Source organism: Lepisosteus oculatus, chromosome 3 (assembly GCF_040954835.1).
Source record: "Lepisosteus oculatus isolate fLepOcu1 chromosome 3, fLepOcu1.hap2, whole genome shotgun sequence".
NCBI lineage: Eukaryota > Metazoa > Chordata > Actinopteri > Semionotiformes > Lepisosteidae > Lepisosteus > Lepisosteus oculatus.
Genome location: NC_090698.1, coordinates 38,700,111 through 38,712,826, shown reverse-complemented (window position 1 = coordinate 38,712,826; position 12,716 = coordinate 38,700,111). Strand labels below are relative to the sequence as shown.

General features: G+C 37.0%; 1 protein-coding gene across 1 annotated transcript in view; it reads left to right on the top strand.

Moving 5' to 3' along the window:
- The window catches only part of itga2.2 (integrin, alpha 2 (CD49B, alpha 2 subunit of VLA-2 receptor), tandem duplicate 2), a 59,010-nt gene extending 46,376 nt beyond the window's left edge, over nt 1–12,634 (top strand). The window contains exons 26-30 of the mRNA XM_015364294.2: nt 3,436–3,546; nt 5,048–5,161; nt 5,377–5,466; nt 5,836–5,952; nt 7,226–12,634. Coding sequence (XP_015219780.1) covers nt 3,436–3,546; nt 5,048–5,161; nt 5,377–5,466; nt 5,836–5,952; nt 7,226–7,312 — 519 coding nt within the window. The 3' untranslated portion in view covers nt 7,313–12,634. The remainder of the gene's footprint in view (nt 1–3,435; nt 3,547–5,047; nt 5,162–5,376; nt 5,467–5,835; nt 5,953–7,225) is intronic.
- Nucleotides 12,635–12,716: the final 82 nt, after the last annotated feature.

Sequence of the window (12,716 nt, the reverse complement as noted above, 5' to 3'; positions counted from 1 at the left end):
CCTTATTTCTGACTTAATAGATCATTTAAAAATGATGAACAGAGCACTTTAAATGATAATGTGTCATTTTTTACATTTTCCACAATGAGCTTTTTTTTTATTTCTGGAGACATCTAATAGGTTACATTACAGGTACGGGGACTGAATCATGGAAGTCCTGAAACACAAAAATTGTCTTTTCACTCAGAAAGTGACATAATTTACAAATACCATTCAACCTTTTAAGATCTGAAAGCAAACTTAAAATTTCCCCCCAGCTAATGTAAATTTATTAACCTGCAATAATTACTGTACCTCCAATGAAACGAAAGCCAGCAGAGACAGGGGACCCACAGGACCAGGTTTGGGAAACACAACAATAATGTCATATTAAGTGTATTTGTAAATGTCTGCAATGTGATCATACTCCAAAGATGACCACCCACACAACCTAACACAGGAGTAATAGCAACCTATCTAGCACGGATCTTTCATTGTCATTCATTTGACATTTCCCATAACGTTCCAACATATACTGTTCGACAGAACCTAGACAAAACCCAGAATACGGGAAACTTTTTCCTTCTTCCCTACCCCTGTCTTTAATTCTCACTATATTTTCACCCTTCCCTGGGTCTTAACAATTACATTTATCCTAATCCTACTCTGAACCCTAATGCTAGCCTTAAATCTATCCTTTAAACCTAAGCATAAACGTCACCCTAACCTTAATTTTCTTAATAACTTTAACCTTAACCTTTCCCTAACCTTAACTACAATTTTCACTCTGTCCTTGATTCAGACTCTGACTCTTGATGTAACAGCCACTGATAAATGTTCCCTGAGCCTTGACATCATTGGGAAGCATGCACACATGACATACACTAGACATTCACCTCTGAAGAATGCTCATCAACAAAATATTGTTTCTTCTTTCTGCTTTTCAGTGTTGAATTAACCTTTACTTGTTTCTTTGCAGCCAACACTGGCTTACACAGCTCCCCACTCAAAATACACCATATGCTAGCTGGATGCTCATGAAGATGGAGCTGTATCATCATTTTTCTAAGAAGCAATTTTTCAGTGTTTGATTTATACAATCTTTTTGATTATATTAAAAAATGAGCAGGCCATGTTCAAATACTATGTTAATGGTTTTTTGTTGCAACATACTGTAGTTAATATTGTAGCGTCCTCGCTGCTTTCGCCTCAGGTCAGCCCCCCACTGGTGGGGACTCGAACCCGGGCCTCTGGCATCACTCAACAGGGACCCAGCCAGTTGAGCTAAAGGGAAATATCCCATCAGCCCAACGGCTGCGGTCCCTGCTATTCACAGGGAAGGGTGGTGACATCACCGCGCTGGTAAGCCGGCTCACACAACCTGCAATGTCGGCCGTATGCATTACACTCTCCCCTGCTTAATTTGCCATTAAGCGAAGGCGAAGGGCTATCCCATCCCGCTACTAACACCAATGTAGCGAATTCAGGTTCGGCGAGGACGGACTCAGTGATTCAGACACTCGTTGAGTAGAGAAAACAGCGCTTTTATTAAACTTCGGTACAACCAGCACAACACACCTGCGCCCGCACGCCAGCAGAGAAAACAAAAACCAGAGCGGGAGAGAGAGAGCGACACACGGTGCAAAACCAGGGAAATATTTACACGGAAACGGGCGATCTCCCCAGACTGTACACACATTTCACAGTGGGTCAGCTGCACTGGTCAGCAGCTTTCCTAATTCCCGCCCTGACTACTACTACTCCCGTCCTGCCCCTCTTCGCATACCGTAGCCGGGGCGCTCTTCAGCCGCAGTGCCAGGCAAATGCACTACACCAGTGGTTCTCAAACTTTTTGGACCAAGTACCACCCCTAATCCAAACAAAGCATCCAAGTACCACCTACAAGTTATCTTCTCATAGGAACCCCAGAAATTCTCAATGACCAACATGAGTGTGTGTGCACACACACTCACACATACATATAATAAATATTATAATAATAAACTTTGATATAGCGCCTTTAAATGTGGCTTCTCAAAGCGTTTTACAGAAAAAAACAGTAACAACAACAAATAAAAATAATAAAAAAGCACCATTTCAGTGAGAGGGGTGAGCCTGTTTAGTCGAGCAAAGCAGATGTGATTTCATTTTTCGAGCCTTGATACAACAGAGTCTAACAGGCATTTTCTTGATGGTAAAGCTCTCGCGGTGAATGTTGCAATGTGTCCATTCATTTCTGGAGCAACCTCTTTAATTCGTGCAACTACACCGCTATGTCGGCTTGTCATCGCTCTAGCACCATCTACAAACTCCGACACATTTTATCCAGTCGATGCCATTCTCTTCGAAAAATTAATTCAGAAGCTGAAATATGTGCTCTCCTGTAGTTCCTGTTGGTAGCGGCTTACAGGACAGAAAGTCCTCATGGGATGTACCCTCAAACTCGTATGTAACGTAAACGAGTGAATTGGCCAAATTGACTACAGACTCAGCTAATTGCAGTGAAAAACATCTGCTCATCTTAACGTGCTCTATCAGCGTACTTTTGATATCATTTCAATAATTCTATGAATGACCTTGTCTTTCAGGGGGGCAGCAGGTCGAGCTGTTTAGCAGTGTGGAGCTTACCTGCTTTAGCAATCTCCAGCTTGCATTTTTCCCCGTTTCCGTTTTTATTTCATGCGCACGGGAGCGAAACGCAGAGACGATCAGTGTATTTTTCTCAAATTAACTTAGAACAGTTCTTAAATATTTTTTGTTATCTATCACGTTTTCCTGTGCTCACAAGATTACAAGCGTTAGTAGCACGTATTTCTATGCATTCCTGTGTTTACATCATTGGCATTGTTCTAAAATCACGCACATTCTCCTACCTCCCTATTTGCTGGAGATAGTTTTTTTTAAATACAATTGGTCACTTTGTCCGTAGCACGCATTCCTATAGAGTGGTATAGAATTACAGAGTATCTCTTGTGTCCACTGAAGTATTAGCGCGCACTGTATCGCAGTACGTAGGCTGCGTATTCGACACGTATTAAAATAGAAAATATGAAAACTGTCCCGATTTTTCAGCGCACACAACAAAGTTCTATGGATCATATGGCGTACCAGCTGGCGGCGCTCCACAGTTTGAGAACCACTGCAGTACACTATCCACTGTCTGATTTCAAATTTAATATCCTGCCTTACTGAATACTGTAGTTTAGTAGTTGCATTATTAGTTCACATTCCATTGCAACAATCCAAAATATCAGTATATATGAAATAAAGGGTATCTTGGATGATTTCAGAAATGTCCGTTAAGTAATTTTAAAGATCTGTACTATTATGATTTATATTTCAGGTTTCATCTTCTTCTACAATCCTGGTTTTCTGAAAAATGATGGGGTTTTTCCAGTTAAATTACAGAGTATTTTGAAGCTTGTTGATAGGGATTGTCTGGGTCATCTCTTACAGGGCAATGATTTGAGCTGCCAGACAAGTGGTTTGGTGAACTCACTGAAAATAACAGAGAAGCCCTATACTGCTTCTTTCTCAAAGGAGAGCTTCAGAGGAACAGAGGAGCTGGTAAGTATTAGACTTTAAACAAGTTGGACATCTCCAAAATATTAAGATTTGAATGAAACAAAGTTCCTATACAGAGATTAAATTATATTAATTATAATTGTTTTGAGTAATTAAAATGTATTGAGTAATCCTTAGCATGAAAAGGCTGCACAAGTGCAAATTTGTTGAGGGTTAATATAATGTCACGGAGAACATTCAAGGCTCCTGTAATGCACCCATAACCAATAGACCATGCTGCATATAATTAATAATTATTAATTTCTTACACTTATATAGCGCTTTTTTGGACACTCCACTCAAAGCGCTTTACAGGTAATTGGGACTCCCCTCCACCACCACCACCAATGTGCAGCATCCACCTGGATAATGCGACAGCACCAGAACGCTCACCACACATCAGCTATTAGTGGGGAGGAGAACAGAATAATTAAGCCAGTTCATAGATGGGGATTATTAGGAGGCTATGACTGCTAAGGGCCAATGGGAAATTTGGCCAGGATGCCAGGGTTAAACCCTACTCTTTTCAAGAAACACCCTGGCATTTTTAATGACCACAGAGTGTCAGGACCTCGGTTTTATGTATCATCCAAAGGACAGCACCTTTTTACAGTAGTGTCCCCATCACTGTGCTGGGGCATTAGGATTCACACAGACCGCAGGGTGAGCATCCCCTGCTGGCCCCACTAACACCTCTTCCAGCAGCAACCTTAGTTTTTCCCAGGAGTTCTCTCATCCAGGTACTGACCAGGCTTACACCTGCTTAGCTTCATTGTGAGTTGCAGAGTGATACAGCTGCTGGCTGATTGGATATCAGATGCAATATATTGTTTTTATCTAAAAAGTGCTTATCTGTGTACTAACATTTTTTCACAAACTTAAAAAATAAAGCAAAAAATTAAATATACTAGAAGTAGTTAGGGATTGGCTTATCACCACTTATAAGAGGCAGGAAAAAGCAGATTTCAAGTCTGCAAGGATTTAAATTGTTTCTAAAACAGACTGAGCTAATAGTTCAGCAGAGTGGATATTAGATGAGCAGTAAGATTTATTTTAAACAAATGTTTTGGTACCTTCATGACTTCACCTGGTACTTATGATTCAGTAACTGCCTGTATTGTAAAACTGAAGGTACCAAATAGATTTTGACTGAAACAGCATGTTTCAGCTATTATCATAGCAGCCAATACAGGCAGAACACAAAAACAGAGAACTGCCTGCTGAAATCAAGTGCAGAGAATTCAGTGTGTACTTCAGATGCAGCTGCACAGCTCAGAATAGTACTACTGCATAGTGTTATAAAATCTATGCAATGAAGCAGGAACTAATGAAAGAAGTTTCATTTCAGTTACATGTTTTTTTTTATTGCCTAGTCCTTTAGCTAAAGGTAATTTCAATGACACACTGTATTATGTCATAGTCTTGCTTTTTAATTAGGGGACTTGAATTTTGAAATGCTCAGAAAAGAATTAAGTTAATTATTGTTCTTCTATCTCACATGCAGGATTGCAATAGTGCAAAATGTGTGTTCCTGAAATGTTTTATTAAAGATCTAAAACGAACAAGCCACTACTTTCTGAATATTACAACAAGGATTTGGAACGGCACATTTGCCTCTGTAAGTATTTACAATAGTATTTGCTATAATATTTGTTCTGAAAATATTTATATAGATTCTGTTACTAACTTGTTCTAATTTGTTTTCCATCTTTTGCAAAAAAAATGTGATTCATCACTTTGAAAGACTGCATTGTTAATGTGTATATTACAGATTACAGTTTGAGAAAATGTATCAATGCATTAACACATGATATTAATTTTGTTTCTTGGCAGTCAACATTCCAGTCTATGAAGCTTACCGTAAGTGCAGAAATAGAAACCTCACAGCCAGAATTATTGATCATCAATCAGAAAAGACTACCGGTATGTTATCTGTTTAACAGCAGCATAATCCGTAACTGTACAGGAAAAGTCCATTCTTTTCCTATAGTTAAAGACTTCTTTTGATGATATTTAAATCCCTTCTGAAGACTGTCAAATTTTCTCTTGAAAATATTTGATTTTCATGTAGAAGTATATTTGTGCATGTAAAGACATTTTTTATTTGGTTGCAATGACACTTCGTGGCCATGTGTGGAATTACAAGCTTGCTTCAACAATCTCATGCACACATTCATTGCTATTTGGGTTCAAAATGAGAATAACCTTGTGAAATAAAGTTGATAACGCTGTTTATCAAAATTTCTAACAGCTATCCACATCAGAACTGACCAATTGTGTCCTAATCTCTAGATACAAGTTACCATCAGTAAACCAGGTGAAAAAGGAGAAGTTCCAGTAGGAGTGATAGTTGGCAGTATAATTGGAGGGCTGCTCCTGCTAGCTGCCATAGTTTTCATCTTGTGGAAGGTAAGGAACTCTAATAAGACTTATATATTTTACTTTTCTGAAGCAAAGAAATACTTTATTTAACCTACAACTGCGACTTCACCTAAATTGTAAATCATTTTACTGATCCTGGAAAACTGCTGTCACTCTTGGTTTGCATACTTTCTTAATGACCAAATTGAGTTTATTTTAAATGGTCCAGTTTAACTCTTTACAAAGGTATCGGGTGTTAATAATTTAAAGACCTCAAGAAAATCTACTGGATTCTGGCCCTCAAGAGCTGCAGTTGTACAGCTATATTGGAGTAGTTTAGGTAGGTTGCTCCGTCAGCATGCGTACGCTGCAAAGGAACTAGTAAAAGTTTATTCCATGCTGAAAAGAAAAACAATGTTTCGGCTGTAGAGCCTTCTTTGGGTGGGAGAATGAGAATGAAATCCAAACAAGCTATATTGTATACAGTACATAGCACTATAATATTGTTTTCCTTGTTTTCCTGGCTTTGATGCAAGGTGAAGCCTTGTTTTATTTAAATAAAAAAGCATAAAAGGAGCTATAATTTTCTGTTCTCTTTTTTTCTTATTTTTTATTATTTTTCTTATTTTTTATTTTTTAAAATATTTAGGGCTCCCTCTCAAAAGTTAGTATTTTACAATAAGAACTCTGGCAATGATGCAAAGAATATTGTCCAGGCTTCAGTTTTGCAAGGTCTTAATCAAGATATTACAATCAAGTGGTTCTACTAATATTTTTTCAGGTGCCTTTGAAAGCAGTTCACTCAGGAGACATTTTGATGATTTCTCATTGAAGTTCGCAAACAGGTTAATTAGGATAAAGTGTTATAATTAGTTAAACTATTCATTAACTGTACACAAATACTGTAGCTTATAGAACAACACTTTGTAGACTGGACATACTGACACAGGCACACAAACAACTAAGCTACCAGTATGTTTGTGGACTGTAGGAAGAAACCCGAGCACCTGGAGGAAACCCACTTGAACACTGGGAGAACATACAAACTCCCCAGTACTGCAAGGCAGTAGCGATAATCACTGTGCCATGTTGCCATCTTGGAGGCATAACTCATTTTATTTTAGCACTTTAAATTGAACAATCCATGAAATGTTAGAGAATGTCTTTGATAAATTTGTGCATATTGACTGTTGTGTTTGTACATAAATATAGAGAGAGCTGATACACTACTGTATCACTGTCCTAAAACCTTCATTATGTCATGTTTGTTGATTGCAGTGTGCCACCTTGTACAGTATATTCTCTTCCAATTCTTTTCCAGCTTGGCTTCTTCAAAAGTAAGTATGAGCAGCTGATGAAGGATGCTGAAGATGCAGAGAATGAGGAACTTCAGGGGAATGCATCATGAGTGTACTGTAGGTTTACAGGATAATTAGATGAACAACAATGAAAGCTAGCTTAATTCTTACTGTTTCTTTTAATGTGGTCAAAAGGGAGTTTTATGTACAGATGCAGCCATTCAAAATGTGCAGTGCCGTCGTCTCCGCTTTAAAGGTACCCCCGTGCTGGAAGAATTTGACCTCGGAACGTTTGCCCAGCATAGTTATAGTGGACATAAAAACAAGAGTTCGCTGGCATTATACGAATTACACGAATATAATTATATCTTATTAATTTCTTGAGATACGCGATTCTTTTAATACAGTCTTTGCTGTGCTCTAGAGGATCTTTGTGATATTCGAGCTCTGGTTGAATGATATGTGTCGCAGTTTAAATACATTTTGTAGTTGGCAATTATGAAATGCTCTGTTAAAAGCAAGGGGAGTTTTTATGTCCGTTGCAGTTCTTTTGAAACTGAACTTGTTTGAATTGACTGAGCTCCGTGCTGTACCACACAATGTCTGTTTTTTTTTGTGCTGTCCTACTGTACTTCCTACAGTACTTTGAAAATACCCGTGAAACCGGTTTAATTCGTCACAGCCAGCCCTCCCGCAGAGAGGGGGGTTGTACTCGTTAATGTCTTACCACAAAGCAGAAACTTCTTGGAAAGATTACAGATTTTAATCGTCTTTTTTCTGAACCAGGGAAAATCTGATCATGTTTCTCTATAACAATAATAAAAAACTTTATTTTACATATCACCTTTAAAAGTGGCATCTCAAAACAATACAGTAGATGTAAACCACAGATTACAAAGTAAATACCCAGACAAAAGCAAACGCGTTTTTAATAAGATGCTTTTATTCGTTCATAATCCGACGATCTCAGGAAGACTAATGGGGGTCTGGCTTTTTTTCTGGAAAACCATAACTCTGGTCTTGTCCAGATTGACTGTCAGCGCCCAGGTCTGACAGTGCTGCTCCAGCCTCTGTTCTGTGGGCGACAGCAGGACCAGTTCCTCTGCAAAGAGGAGGAACTCGATTTCTGTAATTAATGCAGATCAGTAAATCAAGGGACAAAACAGTTATTGCGCCCGGCTCCTCAATGGGCTTTGACGTGCTAATGCGTTGGTTTAACAGTCCGGGTGTGGCAATGTTTTTTATTATTGTTATAGAGAAACATGATCAGATTTTCCCCGGTTCAGAAAAAAAGATCTGAAGTACTGTACCGTATACTAGTTTGTCACTCTTCTCATCCCCTCTTTGCTAAATGGCTTTTGAATCGAGTCACATGAAGACAGAGGTGAAACAGCCCTACACAGCCCTGTCGCAGTACACGAATATAATTATATCTTATTAATTTCTTGAGATACGCGATTCTTTTAATACAGTCTTTGCTGTGCTCTAGAGGATCCTTGTGATATTTCGAGCTCTTGGTGAATGATAAGTGTCGCAGTTTAAATAATTTTCGTAGTTAGAAATTATGGAACGCTCTGTTAAAAGCAAGGGAGTTTTATGTCTGTTGCAGTTTTTTTGCAACATGAATATAATTATATCGTTATTAATTTCTTGAGATGCGCGATTCCATAATATATTCCCTTTTAATCAAATTCTAAAAGTATGCTTGTTGACTCCGGTATCACGTTAGTTAAAGACTTCGATGCTTAAAATGTTTAGGGAGAAATGGAATACTGGTGTGTATGTTTTCTTTAAAGTACCGAGACCAGCCATATACTGTATGTTTAAGTTCCAAAATTAATATAGTTTATGGACTTCACACGCGTTGCAGTATGCTCCTATTCTTTTTATGCTCAGGCACTAAGATTTCCCTTCAGAGGTAAAATTCCATATACATATTAAATACAACAATGGACACAGTAAAGACGTTTACTGTAAATCTTTCTACGACAGACCAACGGACCACGAGTGCCCCTGTCGGTCAACCAATCACATACCGCGGTACCCCGCGTCATCTTGCGTCACGATGCGCGACGCCGTAGCCAATTACCTCCGGTACGTGTCTGTACCGCGCACTTTGAATGGCTGCATCTGTAAGGCTCAGAATTATGTAATCTGCTCAGAAACATGTGGAAAATAAACAGGTATCTGCCTGTCCCTGCCTCCAGACTACTGGATGCGGATGCAGTGGGCTTGTTTCTACAAAACTAACTGTGAAAGGTCAGATGTTTCAAACTGCTTCCTATAACTGGAGTCTATAAGTGGAGCCTTGCAAGTAAAAGACAATTTTTATAGAGTTACAAAAAATTGCAGAATATAGGAGATGCTATATTATCTCAAGGCTTGTTAATTAGCATGAAATCTTTCTGCAAGGAGAAAAAAAGGAAAACAAGGTTTTCTTTTCCACTTATGATATGTCACAAACTAGAAATTAATCTGTACATTTTTCTTAGTGCTCTGTTATTGCAGTGCAGTGATCCTCATGAAACAATGGATTTTACTTGCTTTTCTTCTTCATACTCCTTTTCATATTATTACAAAAATATTCTTGTCATGTATTAGTATTGCATAGTTTGTTTGGGAATAGCACAAGGCTGCTTAATTTTTAAATTAAGCCATAGGCAAAGGATATCTGTATTCATTTTTATCAATTACTGTATGTTTACTCTTGTTACTGTACAAATCAACTAGTATGATGTCCATTTTTTACCCCATATGCTGGCATATGAAAATATACTTTCATCTATATATGACCATGAGGCATTTGGAAAAATTGTGGCTATCTACAGTAAAGTATTTACCTTTCTTGGACAGATCCTCTTTAATTAAATACTAATACAATCCGTGTTAATCAGTGGCAAAAAATCTCAATTTAATACATTATGATTCCATATTATATTACCGTAAAATGTGAAAAAGTCAAAGAAGGGTGAATACTTTTGAAAGACAATATTTACAAAGACAAGAAGAAAATGTGTCTTTAACATACTTGAAAAAATGAGTGAAGTTAGTTGAACAATTCCAGCTGACAGCTACTTCAGTGAGGGTTGACTGGCCTTGTATATAAGAAGTGTAATTTAAATTTTGAACAAAGGTCGACAGCTCATGAGACGACTTGGAGGCAGTCTAGCTTTGTAGTGTTAAGAACATCAACATGCCCAAATATATGTTAGTGTGCATCATTTTAATTTTTGATATACATTTAGATTCATAAAAAACATACTGTAAAAACCCCAACTTAAACTTTAAGTGCTTTTTTTCTTCAGATGTAAGATGTAGTTTTTCAGCATATTAGTATTTTTCTTAAATCTTCCTGTCTCTTTAGGTTGCAAAAATGAACGAGTTCTATTAAGTCAGGGGCAAGTGTGAGGAAAAAAGATACTAAAGTGCAATCGTCACTTTCAGTTACTCTGCACATTTTTTAGCTATAGGATAGAATAGGAAATGTACTCTCAATGTTATAATATACAGTGCCTTGCACAAGTATTCAACTCATTCCAAAGATGTTACTTTTTGCTGAATTACAAATAATGTATTCAAAATGTCTTATTGCAATCAAAACATATCTATAGGTGAAAAAAGTTAAATGTCATATAATGACTGATACAAACCACATTAGCTCCACCCCTACTGTCAGGCATAGTGTTTGAAAGAATCGTTATAGGGCTGCTTCCCATCAACAAGTACAGGGAAGCTTGTCAATTTATGCAATTGATGCATTCAACATTATTTTAGATTTACATTTTGTTTTGCAAACTTTTGTTTACATTTAACTTTCTTCAGTTTCAGCATTAAAGGAGATTTTTGTAATTCAGGATAAGAAAGAATCAGCACTGATGAGTGCTTTAAATATCACAATAAAAACACAAGAACCAGGCAACAAAATGTCAGTGACATGACGCAGCCTTATTACATTGTAAAGAAACAGGATATTGAATACATCTCTTTTAATCCAATAGAAAGGATTAAGACAGTTTCAAGACAGTTTTGCTGACAAATAGTACTTGTAAACTCTTCATGCAGGTCAATTTGTAACATTTCTGCAGTGAAACGTCTGTTACACAACCTGTACTCCTTCGCTCATACATTGCATGACATTAATCATTACAGTGACTCGTGAGCAGGAAGGTGTTGCTACACATCACAGTTCATGGGAGCTCTCGCTCTCCCCCGTGGCGAGACCAGGGGTTTGTGACAAAATGGCGACTTACAGTACTTTCACAAAGTTCACGATTTTGTGCTCAATTCGGAATTAGTGAAATGTTTCTGTAATGTTAATTTATTTACATTGTTAACAAGATTTAATAACCAGTCTGAGGAATTGGGGGTGCAGTTCCTCTTTAATTTTAAAATATTCACTTTACAAAACTGTGTTTATGTCTTTTTCAATTAAAATGGGACATCACTGAGATGGAGTTGCATAATTTAGCCAGGCACTGTATATTAAATGAAACATAAATGGTACTGTATATGGCATACTGTATATAGAAGTCAGCACATGAGCAAGATTGAATGTCATAATGAAAAAACAAAGTTCTCATCCCGCTGACATTTTTTGAAAATGAATACCATTTTTTTCAATTTTTTAGAAACTACTGGAGATTTTTTAATATCAAAGGTAAAATGGTACACCATATTGTATTGTATATTATTATACTTCATTTCAGCTGAGCACTAATTCCAATTAGATGTTTGCTGGTAGAGAAAATTGTGTAGGATATATGGACTGTAAAAATAGTATACCTTATATGAAATGAGAAGACCTGGGAATAACAAGTCATAAATCATGGCAAGCACTTTACAGATCGCAGTCAACCACATTTCCATCCCAATGAACAATAAACATACTGTACTGTATGTTAGAAATACACACCTTACTTTTAGTTATCTTAAATGGCTTAGATTACTTGCTAGTGTAGGTAATTACTTTCAAATGACTATGTCATTCAATCATTTTATCTAATGCAATGAACAAAACATCTTTTCAAAGATATAGTCATCTACTGTCTTTTCAAAGATATAGTCATCTACTGAAGTGCACACTGTATTTTTCTTTTATATTTAAAAATGTACATAATCAAGTCACATATGTATATAAGGCAAGTGTACTTTTATACTGTAAACATAATTGTCTGAATAATTCTTTGGGAGAAACTATTGAGTATTTGTGTGCATATTTAGGACCAGGAATCCTTAATTAAACCATACTGATAAAATGTTGACTTCTGTGGACATATGCCTTTTGCACTTTCTAAAATGAAATCCAGAAAACAACACTAACTCTGTATTTCTATAAGCTTTAATCACTTAAATCAATATGTTATTACCTGGTTCTTTATTTGTTCATAATTATCTTATTCACTGGTGCACAATGATTAAACATTTTTGAAGAATCTGGGATTGTCTTTATTTGTAGAACTCTGAAACAAGCTATATTAAAAACTGTAATATGAGATGTATGTTCTAACAACCTTT